Source organism: Schistocerca cancellata, chromosome 5 (assembly GCF_023864275.1).
Source record: "Schistocerca cancellata isolate TAMUIC-IGC-003103 chromosome 5, iqSchCanc2.1, whole genome shotgun sequence".
NCBI classification, from domain to species: Eukaryota; Metazoa; Arthropoda; class Insecta; order Orthoptera; family Acrididae; genus Schistocerca; species Schistocerca cancellata.
Genome location: NC_064630.1, coordinates 150,766,119 through 150,787,498, shown reverse-complemented (window position 1 = coordinate 150,787,498; position 21,380 = coordinate 150,766,119). Strand labels below are relative to the sequence as shown.

Here is a 21,380-nt window from a genome sequence, read left to right as displayed (position 1 = left end):
GTAATCTGGAACAAGACTTTACAGGACCTGCTATTGCGTCGACTCCTTTCTGAATAATGAAAGGGTTGACCGTGGAGAAGTCGTGACCTTCATCAGACCGAGAAACAACAAGGAACTGTGGCAACGATGGAAGAATCGTCTGTGGCTGAGACTCAGTATGCTTACGTTTGTGACTAGACTTAGTGGAAGGTGAGGAAACCATTGCGGAAGAATCCCCCATGATTACCGGCGTCTCCGATGGCGCGCTCCTCCCTTGTGGGGGCCCTCTCTGAGGGCACTCCCGCCTTAGGTGATTGTTCACACCTCAGGTCACACCTCCCGACAAACGGACGGAGGGACCAATCGGCATTTTCGGAAGGTATCAGCTCGGGTAATCACCCCTCCCTGGGCCTGGCCGTTACCAGGGGGTACGTACGTGTCCTACCTGTCTACCCGGGGCGGGGAATTACGCGTTACCCCGTCACCGGCTACGCACGAAGGGCGTGGGTCGGCCTTCAGACACGCACAGGGAGGAAGAAAAAGAAAGGGAAGGGAAGGAAGAGAAGTCTCAAACGCCGCAGCGGAGAAAAGAGATAGAGAAGAGGTAAGGAAAAGAGAAGGACAAAGGAAGGAAGAAGACATAAAAGCAAGGAAGGCAAGAAATGCAGTACATTTACGAGCGTCCGTCTCCGGACGTAGGCACAAACCATACTCCCAGATGGGGAGAAAGAGAAGGAAAGAGCCAGAGGTGAGGGGAGGAGGGGCGAAGATAGGGATGGGGAAGGATGCGGAATGGGAAGGTATGCAGCCCGGAAAGGAAGGAAGGCCACATTAGCTCGGGGTCCCGTGCTCGCTACGCACGTATCCACAAAAGAGTTGTGGACCCCCTGGGGGGCCCCTACGGCACTGCGTAGGATCCTACGGTTTTGGTGTGCATCCGTGCGTCACTGCGGTCCGGTCCCAGGTCGACGGGCATGTGCACCTTCCGCCGACTACTGGCAACAACATCGATGTACTGTGGAGACCTCACGCCCCACGTGTTGAGCAATTCGGCGGTATGTCCACCCGGCCTCCCGCATGCCCACTATACGCCCTCGCTCAAAGTCCGTCAACTGCACATACGGTTCACGTCCACGCTGTCGCGGCATGCTACCAGTGTTAAAGACTGCGATGGAGCTCCATATGCTACGGCAAACTGGCTGACACTGACGGCGGCGGTGCACAAATGCTGCGCAGCTAGCGCCATTCGACGGCCAACACCGCGGTTCCTGGTGTGTCCGCTGTGCCGTGCGTGTGATCATCGCTTGTACAGCCCTCTCGCAGTGTCCGGAGCAAGTATGGTGGGTCTGACACACCGGTGTCAATGTGTTCTTTTTTCCATTTCCAGGAGTGTATTTTGTTTGTAGGTTGAAGACTAAACCACACAATCCATTTGACATCAGACCCTACTCTACTCTAATATCGATAAAGTTATTAGTACAAAAAGAAACTGAAAGAATGTTAGAATCAAACATTATATTAATGTCTAATAGCTGTTACAATAATCCATTATTTGTTGTTAAAATGTACAATGTTGGATGCACAAATTGTAAAGAGAATAACAGAGCCAGAAAGGGCAGGAACTGCTAGCGAAGTGTGAAGGAGTAAAATATATCAGCATCATGGACTGATGGCAGGTTACTGGGACTGATGGCAGGTTACTGGTGGAGTGCCTTACATAAAGATTCATGGAAGTATTCCTGTCTGAAGGAGAGTCATATCAACTCCAAGTGCTACCATTAAGTCTAAATATATCAGTCTCCATTTTCACAAGAGCTCTGGGTAAAGCAAGAGGCAATGAATTACAAAGTAAAGTGTTGCTACATGTCGATGATATAGTGGTTATTTCCACAACATGGGAAGAACACCTGAAAACACTGGATGAATTTTTTATGAGGTTAGGTTCCCAAGGTATCACCATTAAATTGTCAAAATTGTGATTTGGGAGAAATGAGGTTGAGTTCTTGGGACATATTGTAAATACTCGGGGCATTAAGCTTGATCCACAAAGATTGGATGTGATCATACTGTGCCCAGAATCAACTAATAAAAAACAACTCAAATCTTTTTTGGGATGGTGGGCTTCTACAGAAAATGCCTTGTCAGTTCAGGGATTATGCAGCAAATTTAATGAGATTATTAGAACAAAATACAGTAGGGTATTGGTATATAAACTGCTATGAAGTATTTTCAAAAATAAAACAAGCATTGGTTCACCTGAATTTCGCTCTTCCTTTTCATATCAAGGTGGATGCACTAGATTATGGGTTGGGCTGTCACATATTCCAGGAGTATGTGAATGATTACATTTTAGAGAGAAGCAACAGCTTCCACCAGCAGAATGCTCACACAACATGAATGAAATTATAGCATTACAGAACAGGAAACATTATCAGTAGTGTAGGCATTCAAGAAGCAAGACATGAGACAGTACTACATACAGATCACTGAACATTGACATTTCTATTAAAGAGCAAACATCTACAGAGTAGGCAAACATGCTGGGTTCTCTTTTCACAGGAACTCCGCTTTATTATTAAATTTGTGTAGGGAGAAGATAATACAGGGTATCCCAAAGAGAATGACCGGATTTTAAATTGTAATAATATTGAGACAAATGTCACTAGGTAACTGAAACAGCGCTAGATGTAATCGGCATGGTTTAGAGTTTCAGAAAAAATTTGCTAGTTGTCGCTACGAGTGCTGACCTGGAGCATGCAGCCAGTCTCGTGCAATATGGCGTCCACACAACGGAAGGCATATTGTGTAATTGAATTTAGTTGCACTCAATCAGTGATCGCTGTTCAGTGGGCGTTTCATATTCGATTTTGTGCTGAACATTCCTCCGTTACCTTGTGACATTGATGAACTAAAAACCAGAATATCAGCTGCTGTAGCTTCAGTGACAGAAGACACCTTACGCTCAGACTGGGATGAATTCTGCTATCGGCTAGATGTTGTCCGTGCAGCCAATGGAGGACATATTGATCATTTATGATGGATTTTTATAAACTTCTGTCTTTTCTGAGTAATTTAGCATGCAATTTGTTAGTGTTAAGCCCTTCTTCTTAATAAATAATTCTATTTAAAATCTGGTCATTCTTTTGGGGACACCCGTATAGTACACAATTCATTGTCTCGACTACCTGTAGATCTTCATTTGAAGCAAAATATAAAGAAATGGGGCAAATTTACTGTTTATTTTCTGAAGGTAAATACATATGAGAAAGACAAAGATTTTTTATAGAAACTTAAAAAGTAAACAAAACAAAGACAGTCACTTACTTTTACAAATTGGTGTCTTGCACAAAAGTTATACTATGTTACTGACAACTGGAATATTGATTCACAGGAAACACAACTGACAGCTAGATGGTTACTATGCATCCCACAAAACAGCACTAATTTAATAACTTCGTATGTACATAGATGATATGCCCATTGTAGCCCAAAAAAGTGTATCATGCACATGAACAAACTTTACTACATTAAGAGTATGAATTGTCTAGTTAGAAAAATCTGGAGATCTTGTGAAATGTATCAGAAAGTTAAGGTACATGCTATTGGTTGTGCACTATATTGTACCCCATCATTCCATTTAATTTGTGGGATTTATTGGCCATGGACTTCAAAGATGCTCTGCCTAGGGGCTGGGGAGGAACAATGTATGTATCTGTGGTAATGGAATGCTGGCCCAAACTAGTAAAATTATATTCTGTAAGGCACACATCATTTCATAATGTTACAATGAAATTAAGAGGTCATTTTAAATATGTGGATAAACCAAAAACTTTGCTGTTGGGTAATGGAGCACAGTTAAGAGCAAACACTTTACAAAATTTTTGGTAAGAGAAGGCATGAACCATACATTAATTTCAAAATTTCACCCTCAAAGTAACCTAGCAGAATGGTCACGTGTGAAATGGGTATGCTCTGTCAGACTTGTCGCATGGATAGGCATTCGAAATGGACAGACATGGTGATAGAATTTGAAAAGGTATTTAATGAATTGCCACTTAAGGAGGTTTCCCCAATGGAAATAGTAGGAGAGCAAACAGATAATGGCCAGATAACCTAGAATATTAAGTGTGATCTTCTACTGGGTCAACAGAAAAGATAAATCTTTGAGTAACTTTCAAGTTTGTAAAATTCTGTAATTTATAGGGGTTGTTGTTTCACTCTTTCTTGAACACAGGGGAAGGAATTGTAACTATTCCATGGGACATTAATGCTAATTAGAATATGCTTTATACGGGAATCTTATTAGTGAAACTTTCAAGACCAAGTGTGGTAACGTGTCTTCTGATACAGTATGGGACAAATACAGCACACTCGACAAAACAGACATGTTTCTAACTGCTGCACTTATGATTTTCCTGGTTGATTTGGCAATGCTAGACATTAATAAAACTACTTATGGTTATACACGATTTTGCATATGTTATGTACAGACTTTTGATTAATCTAAAAAGGAAAAAGAAAGAGGGATTGGTCGGAGTGCAATTTATAAAGTATAATCCAATTAACCAAAGTTATTTTCACATCAGATTATTGTAGATGGAAACTGTTTAGTATTCATTTACAAGGGGGCAACAGGTGTAAGCATTCGAGATTTCCCAGATAATTTGCAGCCATAGCTTTTTGGGAATAAATCATTTCGTGGATTGAGGGTGAAAACTCGTACCAATTTTGAGCATACATGAACAAGCTTTATTAGTAGAAGAGATGTTCATATGTAAAAAAGGCCAGAACTTAAAACTTTAATTATTATGCACAAGGGTTTATCAAGGAGCAAGTCTTGTTTAGTACGTTTTTATTATTTTTGTCCGTGGTATTTCACTTTATCTCCATGCCATCCCAAGAACATTCGAGCCCTACTTGGCATCATGACGTGCAAAGTAATTCGATCTGGCAAAGAATCTTCTACATAAACCATGGTGCTAAGGAATACCAACAACCAGAATACTATTAGAATAATGTAAATACTGACAAACTGAAACTCTTGTTTTTGCTTCTGAAGACTGGGGTTTGTTAAAAAGGAAGTGCTTAGCTGATTAATCTCATACCACATTTTGTAATTTAAAGGCATAATAAAAGACCTCCTACAAATAGACGTTGACAAGTCTGAGTTTTAGTAGGAATTTAATTTTTCGGCAGTAATAAGAAGAATTATCGATTTGGGGTTCCGAGACTTCTCAGAGGTGAAGAGGTAATTTACAAATTAACTGAACCTTTGCAAGATCTTCCTACTTGCTGTAGCTGCCCTTTGTACTTTGGTAGTCTCACGGTCATTGATACAAGTTTCAATATAGACACCCTCAAAGAGGTCACATCTATTTGTTGTCATTAGATCTAATACATTTCCATCATCAGTGGCCTTCCTGACCACCTCATCTAATGAGTTTTCAGAGAAAACAGTATTATTTTGCAAGATGTGTTGCCACAACCACCACTTAGAGAACTGTAACTATCCCAATCAGTTGTTGGATGATTAAAGTCTCCTCACATAAGGATGTATGCTCAGCAAACATCTGTATAAGCAAATTCCAAAGTTCTTAGTAACATATGGGAGTGAGTTTGGTGGTCAACAGAAGGCTCCAATGACAAATTTATGCCACCCTTGATACTGAATTTTGTCCAAACAAAGTGGTATGCAACTATAACTTTTATCTCAGCAGATTTTGATTTCTTGTCTGGTGCAATAAATACACTATCAACATTTCCCATTAGCCTACCCTTTTAATATACACTTAGATTTACCCAAAACACTCTGTTGTCAGTTTTGGGTTTTAGTCAGCTCTCTGTACCGAGTATTAACATATGGGCTCCACAGCTCTTTAAGACCACTTCAAACTATAAGACTTTGTTGTAAATGCTTTGGCAGTTGATCACTAGAATTTTAATCATTTCATTTGTGAGGGCAATTTCTTTGGGTCTTTCACTAATACTTTGGTGTTTCCTACAGTTATCATTACCTAGAACTGACGGGGGTCATCTAAGTTTTAAAAAACCTTGTGCACACTCCATACACAACCACCCGGTTAGCAGCCCCCGACGTGTGGTGTCCTGCTGACCCGTACCTTTTTTCCTCAACGGCTGCTTGAATAACCTTTTCAACATGTTGAATCAGGTCTCCATGCATACACACAGAGTGTACAAGGTGAAACTTTCCATACTTTTCTGCCACTCCTCTAAGGGGTACCATCATTTGCCATATGTTTGAACAGACAATGATTAACAAACCTCTACCCTTATGTACTTGCTTCTCCTTGACATACAGGGTAGCACATAGCAGACTTGCCAATGTGTGAAGTGTGTTTCAACTGCCTACTTTCAGATTCTGTGTAAGACAACTCCTCTGACTGGTAGGTTAGGGGGGGATAGGTATAATAACCAAGTTCTCACTGAATGATGTCTTTTTACCTACCACTAACATGCCATTCATAGTCCAAGTTGTTTGCAAAGAGAATATTTTCAGGCACACGTGACTTAGAAATTAAAAAAAACCATTCTCATTTCTTTATTCCATAATGTCATATTAAATCTATTCATAATGAAATTTGTTTTAGGGGGTATATACTTTTTCCTACCAACATCATATTTTACAAAATTAATACCAGGGAAAAACTAATCCGTACAAAGTCTTAAAGGCATTTACTTTGATTGCAAGACTGTTTCCACTATCAAGGAACACCTATTTCCAGTACTTGTCAGAAATAATTGTTATTTTTAATTACTAATGAAGTACAGTTTAACGGAAACATCTGTCAGGAAATTGCAGGTACTAAAATATTGAAAGCAAAATTAAGTAATATAACTGATAGTTTAAAGTATAAGAAATATAGTAGATTATCAAATAGATAAAGTTATGTAAAATATTGTAATACTGATATTTTATTCATTTAAGTGGATACAGAATGGCACTGTGGACACCTTCCTAAGAGTTTGGGTACAAGGTTGGTTCCCTCACAAAAACACAACAGACACTCCAAACTGGCAGCACCCTGCTCAAAACAGAAAGCAAGTATGCTGATACATTACTTATCCCCCCTGTGCAGCATTACGCCATTACAGTGGCACTATAAGCAGGCTCTTCTCGACATGGGGGAAAGTTACAGGTTAAATGACTGTTCTTTACACAAAGGTGTGCTAGAGCTAACTCATTTTGTAAGAGATAGGCCACAGTCAGATGGTTGCTATCAGAACTTATTCTCACTTACTTCCAGTCATTCTTTCCCAGCTATCCATTAGTGAATTTCTCTATTAAGACACATTCCACTACCATCACACTCAACATTTCATGGCAACTTCAGATCTATTGCAAATTTCTAACTATCACTTGTGATTTGATCTTTAAAATGATTAGTTTTATTTACAGTTATTTTCTCAAAAATTAAAGAAGAAATAATTTTAAAGAGAGTAAATATCAATCTGAAATGTTTTAGACATTAAAATGACAGAAATCTAACAAATGCAAAATAACTGGTACAGGTAACACTAGAATGCATAACAACAAAACTTCTTGTAATAGACGGTAACTCACACATCATTTTCCAGAGTAAAGATAATTCCCATTCCTCGCCTGCCATTGCGCTGCTGGCAGCTGTTGAGACAAGTAAATTTATAGCAAACAATGAAAGACTCCATTCCACTTTGTGGGGCCTCAACTGGAATACGGACACTAAAACGACCACTGGATGCATTTTTGAAGTAATCAGCACCGTTTGCTGAAGCACAGCGTAGTACATGTGCTGCTAGATTGACATCTAAAAAGGAAAACAAAAATTGTTTTGTCAGTAAATATTGAACAAAAATAAAAATACTGTCAAAAACCGATTAACTAAAATGAAAGTCTTCAGAGTAAAATTAGATGCATTTTTTTTTTCCCAGCCCTTTTTAAATTTGTTCTCTAATGGTATTAAAAGTAGTAGAGTAAAAGATGAAAAGGTTTTGTAAGTGTCAAGTAAGTGGTTGGGAGAAATTAAATTGTTTTATATGACAAAATACACATTCAGAGCCTTAAATAGTCCTGTACTGTCATTGACACAGCAGAAAGTTACTATGTAAACAATGGTCCATATTGGTCCATTTTTGTGATAAGTTTTGTATTAGTTTGTGGGCCAAAATATATTTGAAACTCCTGACTTATTCCACATCCTTGAAGAACAATTACAAGTAGGGTCTGCAGAAGGACACCAGCATGTAAGTTTCTTTGTTAATACACATTATGTATTTTTTAAAAATAATCTTGCATGTTTCATATTTTTATATTCTCCTCACTGTGGACCTATGGAACAAAAAATTACATCTATCGGTCAGGCAGTCAACAGTTTGGTCAAAGGTAAGAACTTTGAACCAAAGCAAAAGCCCAGAAAACATGAAAAAGGAAAAAGAGCCATAGAATGAAATATATTCACATACCCACAAAAATACAAGAGGAAAGGAAAAGAAGGGGGGGAGGGGCAAAGATAAACGGAGTTTTACTTGAGTAGGACAATAGTCTGGAAAAAATGTAAATAGAACAAAGGTCAATAATGATCTCTAAATTTTTGTCTTGGGCAGTTTTATTGCAGTATCCATTCATCCCACCTCCCCCTCTTATTTCTATGATTTCCATTCTCCTTATCAGTTAAATTTTAATTCTGTTTTCCTCCTCCTCTTAATAACAATTTTTTACACATAAAATGTATTAATATAATGTCACAGACAGAATATCCGTTCTTTCTAAACACTGTCTTCAGATACTGTGTCGAGCATCGACATCACCTGAAATACAGCCCCTTGGATATATCTGCAGTGGCAGAGCACAGCCTCTTAAATAAGCACAAGATTTTGTTTGAACAAACGAGAATACTTACTCACGCTTCGAACTATCAGAACTCTGTGATCAGAGAAGCTGTTGAAATTAGACTTTTTGAAACAACTTCCATAGAGACATCAGTTGTGCACTTAGCAATGCATGGAAGCCTGCATTTGACAAGGAAAAAACAAAGAGGAATACTTCTCACACTTCACTGCCTGATGCAATGGATGGCACTGCAAGCAATGCTAGATAGAGATCGTAGGCAAAATCTGTGGATGTAGAGAGTGCTACATTTGTGTGGCATCATAATGTAATCCAGCCAATCGGATGCCATCTATGGGTGTAAAAAAGGGAACCTTACTAGTTCATGGCAGTCAGTTTTAGTCGCTGATGAAGATGATGGTGGATATCATGGAAAGCTTGGAATTTTATCTGAATTCGACGTGGCAAGTGAACTGAACAAATGTTTACGCAAGGACTCCATCACGAAAAACTTCGTAGACATACAAGTCAGTTCTTTGTTTATAGAATGTTGATTTAAAAAACACCAAAGAGACAAAGAATTAATAAAATACTAAAAAACAGGGATTGTATTAATAAATAACACATTACAGGGAAAAATTTCTCAAATACTCCAAGGAACTCCTGTAGAGAACAGAAAGATTGCTCTACAAGGAAACATTTCAACTTGGATTTGAATATTTGGGGTTTATTACTTAATTTTATTTTTTTTCAGTTCTGCTGGAAATGTGTAAAAAATTATACCTGCTGAATAGTGCATAACTTTCTTTACAACATTTAAGCAAGTTTTATCCAAGTGTTTCATTTTTTTCTGTTGGATGTTCACTGAATCACTATTGCAGGTTCTTCTGAACAAGACAACACCATCAGTAACAAATCCCATGACGAAATATATGTACAAGGGCAGCACAGTTAGAATTCCAAGGTAGCTGAATAGCAGTTTACATGAAGTTCGTGACCTGACAATGCGTATAGGTCTGACCTCTGAATAGTGGCATGTGTGTGTGGAGATAATAGAAACTGACTAATAACTACTGCTTGAATATCGCAGGCCAACAATATCACCAACCATTTCTTCACATTTTACAGTTAAATTTATTAAATTAAGCAATTTTTTAAAGAATTTAACAGCTTTTATATAGTTAAAATAATTTAAAAATGAGGGGCAGTGAATGTAGATGACGTTGGTAGCACTGCTGAAAAACATTTGCTGGCAAAAAAAGTCGATTCTATTTTTGTGTTAACAGATGGTGTTTTCTTTACGGTCAGCTTAACCTCACTTTACCGTTTCCTGTACATGTGCTCAGTACACTGTCTAATCGTCGTCGTAAAAACTCCGCTGGCAGTTTTTGTTATATTTGAAATTAAAAACACCAAAGAAATATTACAGACTTTGTGAAAAAGGTTTATTTATCATACTTTGGATTTAAACTTGGTGATCGAGATAAATCTTGGGCACCACATAAGGTATGTTATGTGTGTGCTGAAGATCTGAGAAAATGGTCCAAAGAGGAGAAAAAAGCCTTTGGATTTGTTATTCCTATGATATGGAGGGTGCCAAGAAATCATTCTGATGATTGCTACTTTTGCAGTGTTGATCTTACTGGTCATAATTCGAAAAACAATAAGGTAATAAAGCTACCCTAACCTTCCGTCTGCCATCCAAGCAGTAGGGCATGGTGTAGATTTGCCAGTTCTTGAACCACCAGATGATTTAAACTCTATTTCAACAGAAGTATTTTCCGATGTACAATCTGATTTAGATGAACCAGGTGATGATGAATTCCACTGTAATACAGAAAGTCTAGAGCCCAAATTGTTTATTCAGACCGAGCTGAATGATTTGGTTAGGGATCTGGGTACAACGAAAGAAAAAACCAAATTGCTTGGCTCTAGGTTAAAAGAAAAGAATTTATAAGCAATTGGAACTAGCATATACATGTACAGAAAGAGAGAGTAGCAATTTTCCAAGTTTTTTTCAACAAGAATGTGATTTAGTGTACTGCTCAGACATTCCTGGTCTGATGAATGAGTTTGGCATTGAATACAAAAAGGAAGACTGGAGACTGTTTATTGATTCATAAAAAACTAGTTTAAAGGCTGTTTTGTTACACAATGGTAACACATATGCATCTATATCTTGGACATTCTGTACATATGAAAGAAAGCTATGAAAACCTAGAAATAGTGCTAAATAAAATAGGCTATTCTGCTCATGGTTGGATGAAGTGTGGCGATCTAAAAGTATCATGCATGATCCTTGGTCAGCAAGATGGCTTTACCAAATTTCTATGTTTCTTGTGTGAATGGGACAGTGGGGCTAGGGATTAACACTGGTGCACAAAGAACTGGCCTGTGAGGGTGTCTTTAAAACCTGGTGAGAACAACATTCTACACAAGAACCTTGTAGATCCAAAAAATGTACTCCTACTGCCTCTATATATAAAGTTAGGCCTAATGAAACAGTTTGTAAAGGCTTTGCCTAAAGATGGACCATGTTTTAAGTATCTCTGTCAAAAGTTTCCACACCTTTCAGATGCTAAACTAAAAGAAGCATTTTTGTTGGACCTGGCATTAGAAAACTGATGTTTGATGTTAACTTTGAATCCACAATGATTGAATCCACAATGACCTTAAATGAGAAAGAAGCATGGGTATCATTCAAGCAAGTCGTTACAAAGTTCTTAGGACATGAAAAAGACCCAGAATATGTTTCTATTATAGTTATAATGTTTAATGAGCCTGAAAGTTCACTTTTTGAACAGTCACCTTGATTACTTCCCGGACATATGGGAGATGTTAGTGAGGAGCAAGGAGAGCATTTTCACCAAGGTCGCTGGAACACCAACACGGTGGGGGACTACTGTTGGTCACTTCACCAAGAAGTTCAGCAAGCGACTCATCATAGAGAAAGCGACACAAGAAGCTTCAAAGAAAGAGGAGAAAGAAAATACAAACAAATTCCAGCTAACAAGTAAACCCTCTATTAACACAAATCACTATTTTAAGTAGCTTACTGTAAATAAAAACTATGCTTATGTTGTAACAAAGCTTTTCATTAATTTTCCCATTTACCGTATAGCATAGGATTTTTATTCTATATAATAAAAAGCGCATTGTTTGAAAATAATGGGTGACACAAAAAAACCTAGGCTATATTTGGACTCAGCTCATAAAAATCTATAAAGATCAGCTATCAAAGTAAAAAAAGGTTTTTAAAAATTTTTCGTTGGCCTGTGTAATTGGAAAAAATGGTTGGAAAGAATAGTTGAAAGAAATTGTAAGTTAATTTAAGAATCTGTACACAATCCTGGGTGACTTTAATTGATACCAATATCAACAGACCTACAATATCAATACATTCAAGGTGAATATTCATAATTTGCTTTAAGTACTGCTTCACTTTAATTCCATGGTGTGTAGTCTTGATTGTACAATGCCTAAGCAGGATCACTTCTCTGCTGCTCGTGCAAATTCTTCTTGTCAGCTCTGAACCTCCTGATGCACAATCTCGGCGTGGGCGAAATGATGAACAGGCAGGGATACGAGTCTCACACAAGCGATTTAATTTTACCTTTGTAATAACTTTTTATAACTCTTTTAACGTACGATTGTACATTTTTTTAACAATGCTGGTAGAACGGATCCATGCATACATCTGCATGCAGAAACAAACAGGTGAAGATACAAGAATTAATAAATTGAAGTGTGTATTTCTTCTTTTGTTTTGTGCAGATGCATCAGAACATTATCCTTGCCACAAATCAACTTGTTAACTTACCTTTTGCATTGTGTATATCCCATTCAGTTTACATATAGTTTTAAAAATGAAGATTTAACACCCCTGCCCCCCCCCCCCCCCCCCTCCTAGGGTACGAATATTCTTGGCAAGTGCATTGAGTTTCTCCAGAACATATGACCATACAAGATACAGAGTGAAAGTAAGCAAGCCTTCGTGTTTCTGTTTCAGCGTTGGAGACTTATAGTGAAGACATCAGCATTCAGTTTCTGCACAAAATCTTCAATTTTATACTTCCACATAAGCTCTCCCTCTACTCTCATTTCTAAGAATTTATACAGGTCAACTTCACTGACAGACCACCACACGACAATGAAATTTTCCTTTTATAAGAGTTCCAAGTGAGGAACTGTATGTATTGCATTTTGTGGGAGTTCAGTGTTGATCTATTCTCTGAAAGCCATTTGCTGATGTTACTGACTACCTTTCATAACACCACTTGCATCATCTGCAAAGGGAACAACAACTACATAATTTTGAAATAAAGGAAAGGCAACTCTTACCTAGAGAGAATGGGTATGTGAATGCACGCACGCAGGCACACACGCACTTTCTTGCTTGTGCTGCTGTGTGTGTGTGTGTGTGTGTGTGTGTGTGTGTGTGTGTGTGTGTGTTTCTACTAGATAAAGAGTTACAGCTCAAAATCTAGTGTTAACTGTTTTCCATTAAGTGTTTCTGTGTGCCATGTACCAATCCTCTACAGGTAAGTGGTTGCCATGCCCATTATTTATGTATTTTCCCATCCAGTAATTTTCATTATTGCCATAAATCTATATAATTTACACATATGCCATAAAATCTAGCACTACCACACAGCTAAAGATGGCCAACATCAGGAGTTATCCACAGTGAATATTAATTACTAACGGTTGAGCAAGTAGTATTAACTCTTGTCTGTTTGTTGTTTGAACAAGAAAAGAGCAGGATTCTAAGCAAAATTTAAGCAGAAACCTCTTTATCTATTTGTAAGGTCACTTGCTAATTTAATTTCAAATGCTTCCTTAACACTTAGGTGCTGACGCCCGTAAAAATACGGGCGTGGACGACCTGCCCGAAAGTCCGGCGCCCGTAATTTTACGGGTGTGTGTTCTCGTTCTTCCCCTTCTTTCCTTTGTGTGTTCTTACGGCTCCCGCTTGTCTGGGAGGCGCTGCATGGACTGTAGTTCGAGTATTGGTCACTAGATAGTGCGGGCATGCTGTGGAAGGGTGTGCTTCCCTTTTTATTTGTCGGGTTTTATGAGCAGTGATTTTTTCCCGTGCGGTCTCAGTAGTGTCGACATGGCGAAGCGTGGCTTGACGGACGAAGAAATTGCTCGCGAGTTATATCGTGATTTAGAAGAAATTGAGGTTGATTTGTCAGAGGAAGATATTGCAGATGACTCTGATGATGATGTGGACTATGTTCAAGAAGAAGTTTCTAGCAGTTCAGGTAAAGAATTCTGACAACAAAACGTCTATAATTTTTGTTCAGATTTTCACTGAAAAAACTCTCAGTATGTAATTATGATTTTATTTGCAAATACTACTCTTCTGATAGACTCAGAAGAGGAGAGCAGGTGTCCAAGCACTTCAGCAGCAAGTAATCCCGTCGATATTGTGCCTGAAGAACGAGTGAGACTGACGGCGAGGGGGAAGCCGAGACGTGCGCGCCGCACCGATTCTGAGGAAGATTGGACGACTACTGATCGTGCACCAGATATCGATCTACTCTCAGGACAATTTGGAATATGCAATGTTGTCAGTTTAGACCAGAGCAGTGCACCTCTAGAATTTTTTTCATATTTCCTGACAGACAGTATGATGAAACATATAAAGGAACAAACTAACCTGTATGCTCAACAATGCATCAGGAAATTATGAAGCACAAATTTCCTTTCACCCACCTGCTCATTATCAATGTGGAAAGGAGTTACACTTATGGAAATAAGGAAGTTTCTGGCAAAGTGTGGCGAAAAGACACAAGCTAGCAGTGTAGTGAATGTAAAGTAGCATTGTGCAAAATGCTGCGCTTCAAATTTTACCACACAAAGAGCAAAATTGCATCCTAAAATAATTACAGGAGATCACTGTAGATAAGACATACTGTATCCATCATAATTACAATTTTTGTGTAAAATAAAAAAAAAAAAAATTCTTCTAGAAAATACAGGAATATACCTTTGACCAATTTTTCCTTTTTTAAAAAACAATGTTATAATAATAACGCTTGTCAAAAGTATGTATTAATTCAAGAGAAAGGTATTATATATCGTTTTAAACAAGAAAGTCTAAGTTTTTCAATAAGAGTAATTTTATTGCTATAACTGAAACCTTTCATGAGTTGTAGTAGTTTAAAATACGTTAAAATCAGCCAGTCTTTATGGTAGACACCCGCGCGCAATGGCTCAGGACCCAAAGTGTTAATAACACTATCGCAATAGTTGAAAATGTATGCCGGAACCTGTGTGCTTCATAGGGTGATAGGTGCCCAGGCAATGTTCTGCAGTAGCAGATTTGCTCAGTAGTTGTAAGTGCATGTGATGCTTACACTCAATACACTGGTCCTCCATAGTCCTGATGGTCTGACCTATGGAACACATGTCACAACTATAAGAGCTACGGTTCCCATCTGCCTTATACAAGCAAACTGAGATCATCCTTTACACAACCTAAAAGGTTCATAATCTTAAGATGGTGGTCAAAGAACACACTTCACACCATGTTTCCATAGAATACGAATGATCCTGCTGGAAACGCTATCTGTGTACGAGAAAAAGGCCACTGACTTAGGCAATACCTTGTATTTTCATCACTCACCTGATTCCCAGTTGGTTGATAGCACAATGCACAACTGGTCTGTCTTTCACTATAATTACACTGGTGAAAGGTGACTTCGATGGGGGCTAACTCAGCTGAGAAACTCTCGGGCTTTGAGATGACGTGGCCCTATGAACCCTAAGCCTGGTGAAAACTATCACAGCCTTAAGAAACAAATCAGTGAGCATTGGCTTCCTACAAACAGCATGTCTGAATGTACCATCAACCTTCCTTCTGATCAACACAACGAAGGAAAGGCAGCTATCCTTCTCCACCTCCACTGCGAAGGAAACATGTTCAAAAAAGTTGTTTCAATTCTCACTTCCATGAGCCCAAACAACGAAGTATTATGTACATATCTGAAAAAAGTGCACTGCTTTCAATGTTGCTGACTTCAAGGCATGCTACTTGAAATCCTCCACCAGCAGACTGGCAACAATTGGTTATAAAGGTCTCCCCACTGAAAACAAACTGACTGTCCACAGAACTGATTGTTGAGTAAAAAGTAAATGAAAATCAGCACACGATGAAATAGATTTGGTGTTTAATTAATAAACCTGACTTAAATTAACCATAACGAATCATAGAGAGGAACAAGAGAGAAGTTTCATTCTCACATAAGAGAGGTACAATATACCTTGATAGCTCTTTCACAACTGATCGTAGTTTTAATTTTGTTCTGAAAGCTTTCTATTCTCTTGGAGTAATGCATTGTTTTAGCCTTTCTGAGGAGATTCCTCAGCACTTTGTAGTATTTTCTGCAGTGAAATTTGGTCACCAGGATGTGGTTTGCCACTTCATCCTGTCCCTGCCCAAACTATGAAAAACTGTAACAAAGGAATTGGTATTTTGGGAAGTTATAATTCAACTAAAAACAGAGTAGTGCATTGTAATACAACACAAGTGAGACGACCGAGTCCCATCAGGACATAAATCATTGTATCTGACTGGGTTATTATTTAGTAGCTCTTATGGAAATAGGTATGAAAGACGTATAGACACATGATTATTATTGTGAAATATCATGGCACACACAGAAACGCTGTTTTCTCATTCAAGCACAGGGAGACCTTACACATTTTACATTTTATGTGAGGTTGCGGTTCAAGATTGTTCGTTGCTGCAACTTTACCTAATGGATATTCTGCTGACTTGTACCTTAGATAATTGGGCTATGTATAGCTCTGTTTAAAAAAGAATAGCTCGATAGTTTCATAGGGGCTAGTCACACACCTGCTTTCACGCCCAGTAGTTAACTCACTGCAAATAACAACTTGTAGCTGTGATCCTGCGGTCAAATAGTCTATGCATTGGCAAAAATTGTGAATTAATAAAATTAATCACAAATATTAAATAAATATAAATGAATAATTAATGAAAGGGGTTCTATTCTAAAATATGAAATTTATGTAGACAACACAAGAGATTTCTGCTGAATAATGTGTTTTCAAGAAAGTAAACCTCAAATGTGGTCCTACAACAACAAATTATAATACAGACAAAGATAATCCTATAAAATACATTAAAGATGCATTGAGAGTGTTAAAAGAATGGCAGCAGAATCCCCAAGCTAAACAGTTCTCTAAGATGTACGAAAAACTAAGTTCATTTCATGATCACAGCCCACAAAATGTTCACCAGCTCAAAATAATTCAGAATTCAGCTTGGTGATTTACACATTAATACATGAGAAGTAACAAGCCTCTCTTCTCAATTCTGTATTGCGTATTGCAAGAAGAAAAATTAAAGCTCTGCACTGGAGCAAATCCAGACCTCGCAAATGTCCCTTTATAAGTTAAAGTATTTTGGCAGCTGTTTATCGCCCAGAATCAATCACCAACACCAATGAATAACACACATTACCAAAGACAGGTCTGCATTCTTCCAGGTCTAACATAAAATTGTCTTTACTCACTCACCTGATCACACCACTCAAAAAGTGTCTATCTACACTCGACTCCAATGGTGTTCTGCCACAGCCTAATTTCCACTGGCTGAACGCCATCCCCACCAAAAAGAAATCATTCTTATATTCTACAGACACGACCTTGACACAACTTGGTCACTTTCCGCACTAAACTAATACATTATAACAATATTTAAATAAAAGAAATTTTATAAACATCCTGTCACACTCAAATCATTAAAAAAAAACATAAATGAAAGTTCGTTCATAAAAAATAAGCAAGCATTATTGCACAAAGGTGCTCATATTTAATGACCACAAAATGTTTTTAAATATTGTTTAAACAATTATATATTTCTACTTGACAGAAGCATATTTGGCACACTTTTCAATAGCAGTGTCAGTCAAACATGTGATCGACCACTTTTAAATTACACTTTTTCTATATCAACTGTAATCATATTTAAACAACACTATTGGAAAAAATAGCAACATGTTCCTTAAATGACTACGTAAGTATGACAAGACTTCAGGCATTTATGCTCAGTTGCTGTGTTATTGTGGAGGATACGATGTTCTGACAAACATTTGCACAATGAAAAAGATACATAACATAACAAATAAATAAATAAATAAAATAGTTACAGTATATATAGAGCTTTCAGGGATGGTAGCTATAGTACAATGCTGTCATCTGAGATACTGTTTATTGAAATCGCATCATGCATTTAAGCATTATTAATTCTAAAGTTCACTGTGACAATATTTAGTCACTGTATAATATTAACTTCTGTAGGTTTCAAGTTATTGAAAATATTATCGTTTCATTGGATGCACCTCCTTTTTCTGGGATCACAGATGTATTCAGATATGCTTTTAACTGTGATTTACTGTTGAATTTCTAATAGTGGTAAGAAGCCATATTGCAGAAAGCTTAAACTCCACCATGTCTAGTGCATCTACTCCACACACCGCACGAGCAACAACATCCAAAATCCATGAACTGGGTTTATCCATTATTGGCAAAGCATTGTCTGTCTTTGTACATGTGCTCACCACCAACAGTTGCTTTGGCTGTCCCAGATGTAATGTGTCCTCGGCCAACTGCTAGTATTCCGTCAGACATGCAAATTCGTCTCCTAAAAATTCTAGGTGGCAGAATAACTCGCCTACATAAGCAACATTACACTGCATGCACTTCAGAACATCCTCCATTTTTCACAAACACTGGCCAGTGCACTTCCATGTTGTTTAACCACCTTACGCAGACACGAACACTATCCTTTTCTCCTTTTTGTTTGGCTCACAATTTTAGGACTGTCTGTTGCTAATGTGCTTCAGCTTCTCTTTCCTTTTCTTTTCTTTTCACACTTCCAAAGTCTTTTTTGGTCACCAGTGCCTGAGCATGCTGTTTTCTGAATTGTAATACAAGCCACTGTTTTCCACAAATTTTAATAAATTGCATGTGCATTTGTGATGCAGAATGATTATGATCAGTTGAGGTTAGTCAAAAGACATTTAGGAGTCCCTAATTATCCAAATGTAGCACAATATTATTGCGTACATAAAGGAATTTTATTCTGAAGAAGGAAGTTAGATTCTGCACAACTGAAAATATGTTTTCCTTCACAACATGTGGATCTGCTGATAGACTACGTTCATCTACGATATGGCCATTATGAGGCCAAGAAACACATTGCTAAATTGAGTGAGAAAGTCATTTTTGGTAACACGCATCATAGAGTAGAAAGAAGACTAGCATCCTGTGTTATTTGTCAGAAGGTAAATAGTAGAGTGCAGGGAGATATGCACCATGTAGAACCAAATGAAGCCTGGAATTATGTGCAGGTGATCTTTTTGGCCCTCTCCTGACATCTAAAGGAGGGTGTACCCATGTTTTTGTGGTGACTGAGGGTTTTAGCAAATATGTCAAACTATATACGATGAAGAGAGCTCATGCCAAAACACTTTTAGACAAGCTAGAAAAGGACTATTTTGTAAAGGTTGGCAGGCCAAAGGATCTCCTAAAAATTTGAAGCAGTTCTTGAAAAGGGCAGAATTCGCTATATAGGGACCTCGGCATATTTTCCGCAGGGGAATATGAGCAAGAGAGTTTATGTGTGAGTTAAACAGACTGTGTAGAACTTACTGTGGCAAGAGGCATTCTACTTGAGCAGATCGTATAAAAAATTTTGAAGAAATCATCAATAATCTTAAACATGATGCCACAGGCTTTGCTCCTTGTTAACTAATGTTTAATCTGGAGCCCCATAACATCATTTCAAGCATGGTTGATTTTCCAGTCCTAACTCAGAGCTCTTTAGATGAGAAGAAGGCACAAGCTAGGGCAAACATACATAAAAGAGCCTTGGACAGAAAAAGAAGGCATAACGCAAAAGCTTTCCCCACTAGTTTTAGCATTGGCGAACTAGTGTTGGTCTAAACGTAAGAAAATTTCAGTGGAAACCAAAAAGTTTATGAATTTTTATGAAGGACCATACAGGGCAATCAGTAAGACTCATGCAAATGCATACCGCTTGGAATACCCAAAGAGTGAGAAAGAACTAGGTCTATGAAATATTGTAGATCTGAAGAAATTTAAACAGGACAGCAACTAGTTACTGCAGGGCGTCTGTGATTCTTTGGCAGATATACCGATTAGCGTACTGTGCAGTCCCACCTAGATGAAACTTTATTTCCCTCTCAAGCTTCACTTTCTCCTTCTCTTCTATCTACACTTGTTTCTGTAGGGAGTCTGCCACTCTTTGGTGGATACACAGATTGGTGTACTGTGTGGTCCCAGCTGGATGAAACTTTATTTCCCTTTCAAGTTTCATTCCCTTCTTTTGTCCAATCATAGTAAGTAAGGAATATATGCCTTCATGTTGTACATAGGCTATTTGTTTGTAATGTATTCCAAGTGAGTAAGAATGATTCCGAAAATGACTTACAGAAGAATGTGACAGGTAGTTTGCAGGAGTAAATTCTAAAGGTTAAAATAACAATGGGTAAATTTTGAGCGCCAATGGTAGAAAAAGGATGGCTAAAGTAAATAAATAATAAATAAGATCCACAAAAAGGGTTAGTAACTACAAAATTGAACACTTCGCATTAAGAGAAGTTATTGAAGCTGGAAATTCCTAATAGCTGGAACAATAAACTCTGCATAAATTAATAATTTTCAGTTGGGAGTAAGGTTATCAAAAGCTAAGAAAGAGTAGTAAAATGGTGTGTTTAGAGGCAAACCAAAGCATTTCAACATTAATTAAAGGAGATGTGTGGAAGCGTTGTGAGGATCACAACGAAAATATATGAAATAATGAGGTCAGCAGGCTGACGAGGAGAAAATGGAGGAAGAAGTGTCGAAAAATATGCATAAATGAAAACAGGGATAAGCAGGAGAAATGGAGTCAGTAAGCTGACATATATGGTGAAAAGATGAAAAGTTGATGTGCAATTCCCACATATCTCATAAAAAGGTTTGAGAAATGCATAATCTGGCTTAAGACACATGGTCAATTAACTGATAAATACAGACAACAAAATACATATAAGAAAATGGGTTAAGAAATGCAGATAATAAAGTATTGATATGTTATAACAAAAACAGCTTTATAATAATGTGTGTTACAAAGCAAAGTAACTGCTGTCAAACAAATGATTTCTTTAACATACTGATCCATACGATAACGAGCCAAATAAAGGAAAAACTTACAAAGGTTACTCAATTTTCTATTAAAGCAATATCTTTAATAATAAAAAAAATTGCAAACCAGCCCAAAATGTCACTACTTAAGAATATGAATTGACCTTCAGTACATAATAACTATGGTTTATGTACAAAAGAAAAGAGAACTGCAAAGTTTGTGAGTCTGGCTTAATAATGAAGTAAATTATCATGTTTTTCTATTGTAACGTATTGACAATTATCATTTTGAAAAAAGTTAATAACTTTTAGAGACTAAATTAGAAAAAAGGAGAGAAAAGAAATTCTTTCTGGTAACTTCTAAATTGTTGTAACTATTAAAGGAGAATAG

General features: G+C 37.7%; 1 protein-coding gene across 6 annotated transcripts in view; it reads right to left on the bottom strand.

Annotated features, from left to right (window-relative positions):
• Positions 1-21,380, bottom strand: part of LOC126189004 (cellular tumor antigen p53-like) — a 174,897-nt gene that overhangs the window by 28,799 nt on the left and 124,718 nt on the right. For all 6 annotated transcript variants that reach the window (XM_049930810.1, XM_049930812.1, XM_049930813.1 and 3 more), the window contains one exon: positions 7,562-7,784. In XM_049930810.1, the coding sequence (XP_049786767.1) occupies positions 7,562-7,784 (223 nt within the window). The remainder of the gene's footprint in view (positions 1-7,561; positions 7,785-21,380) is intronic.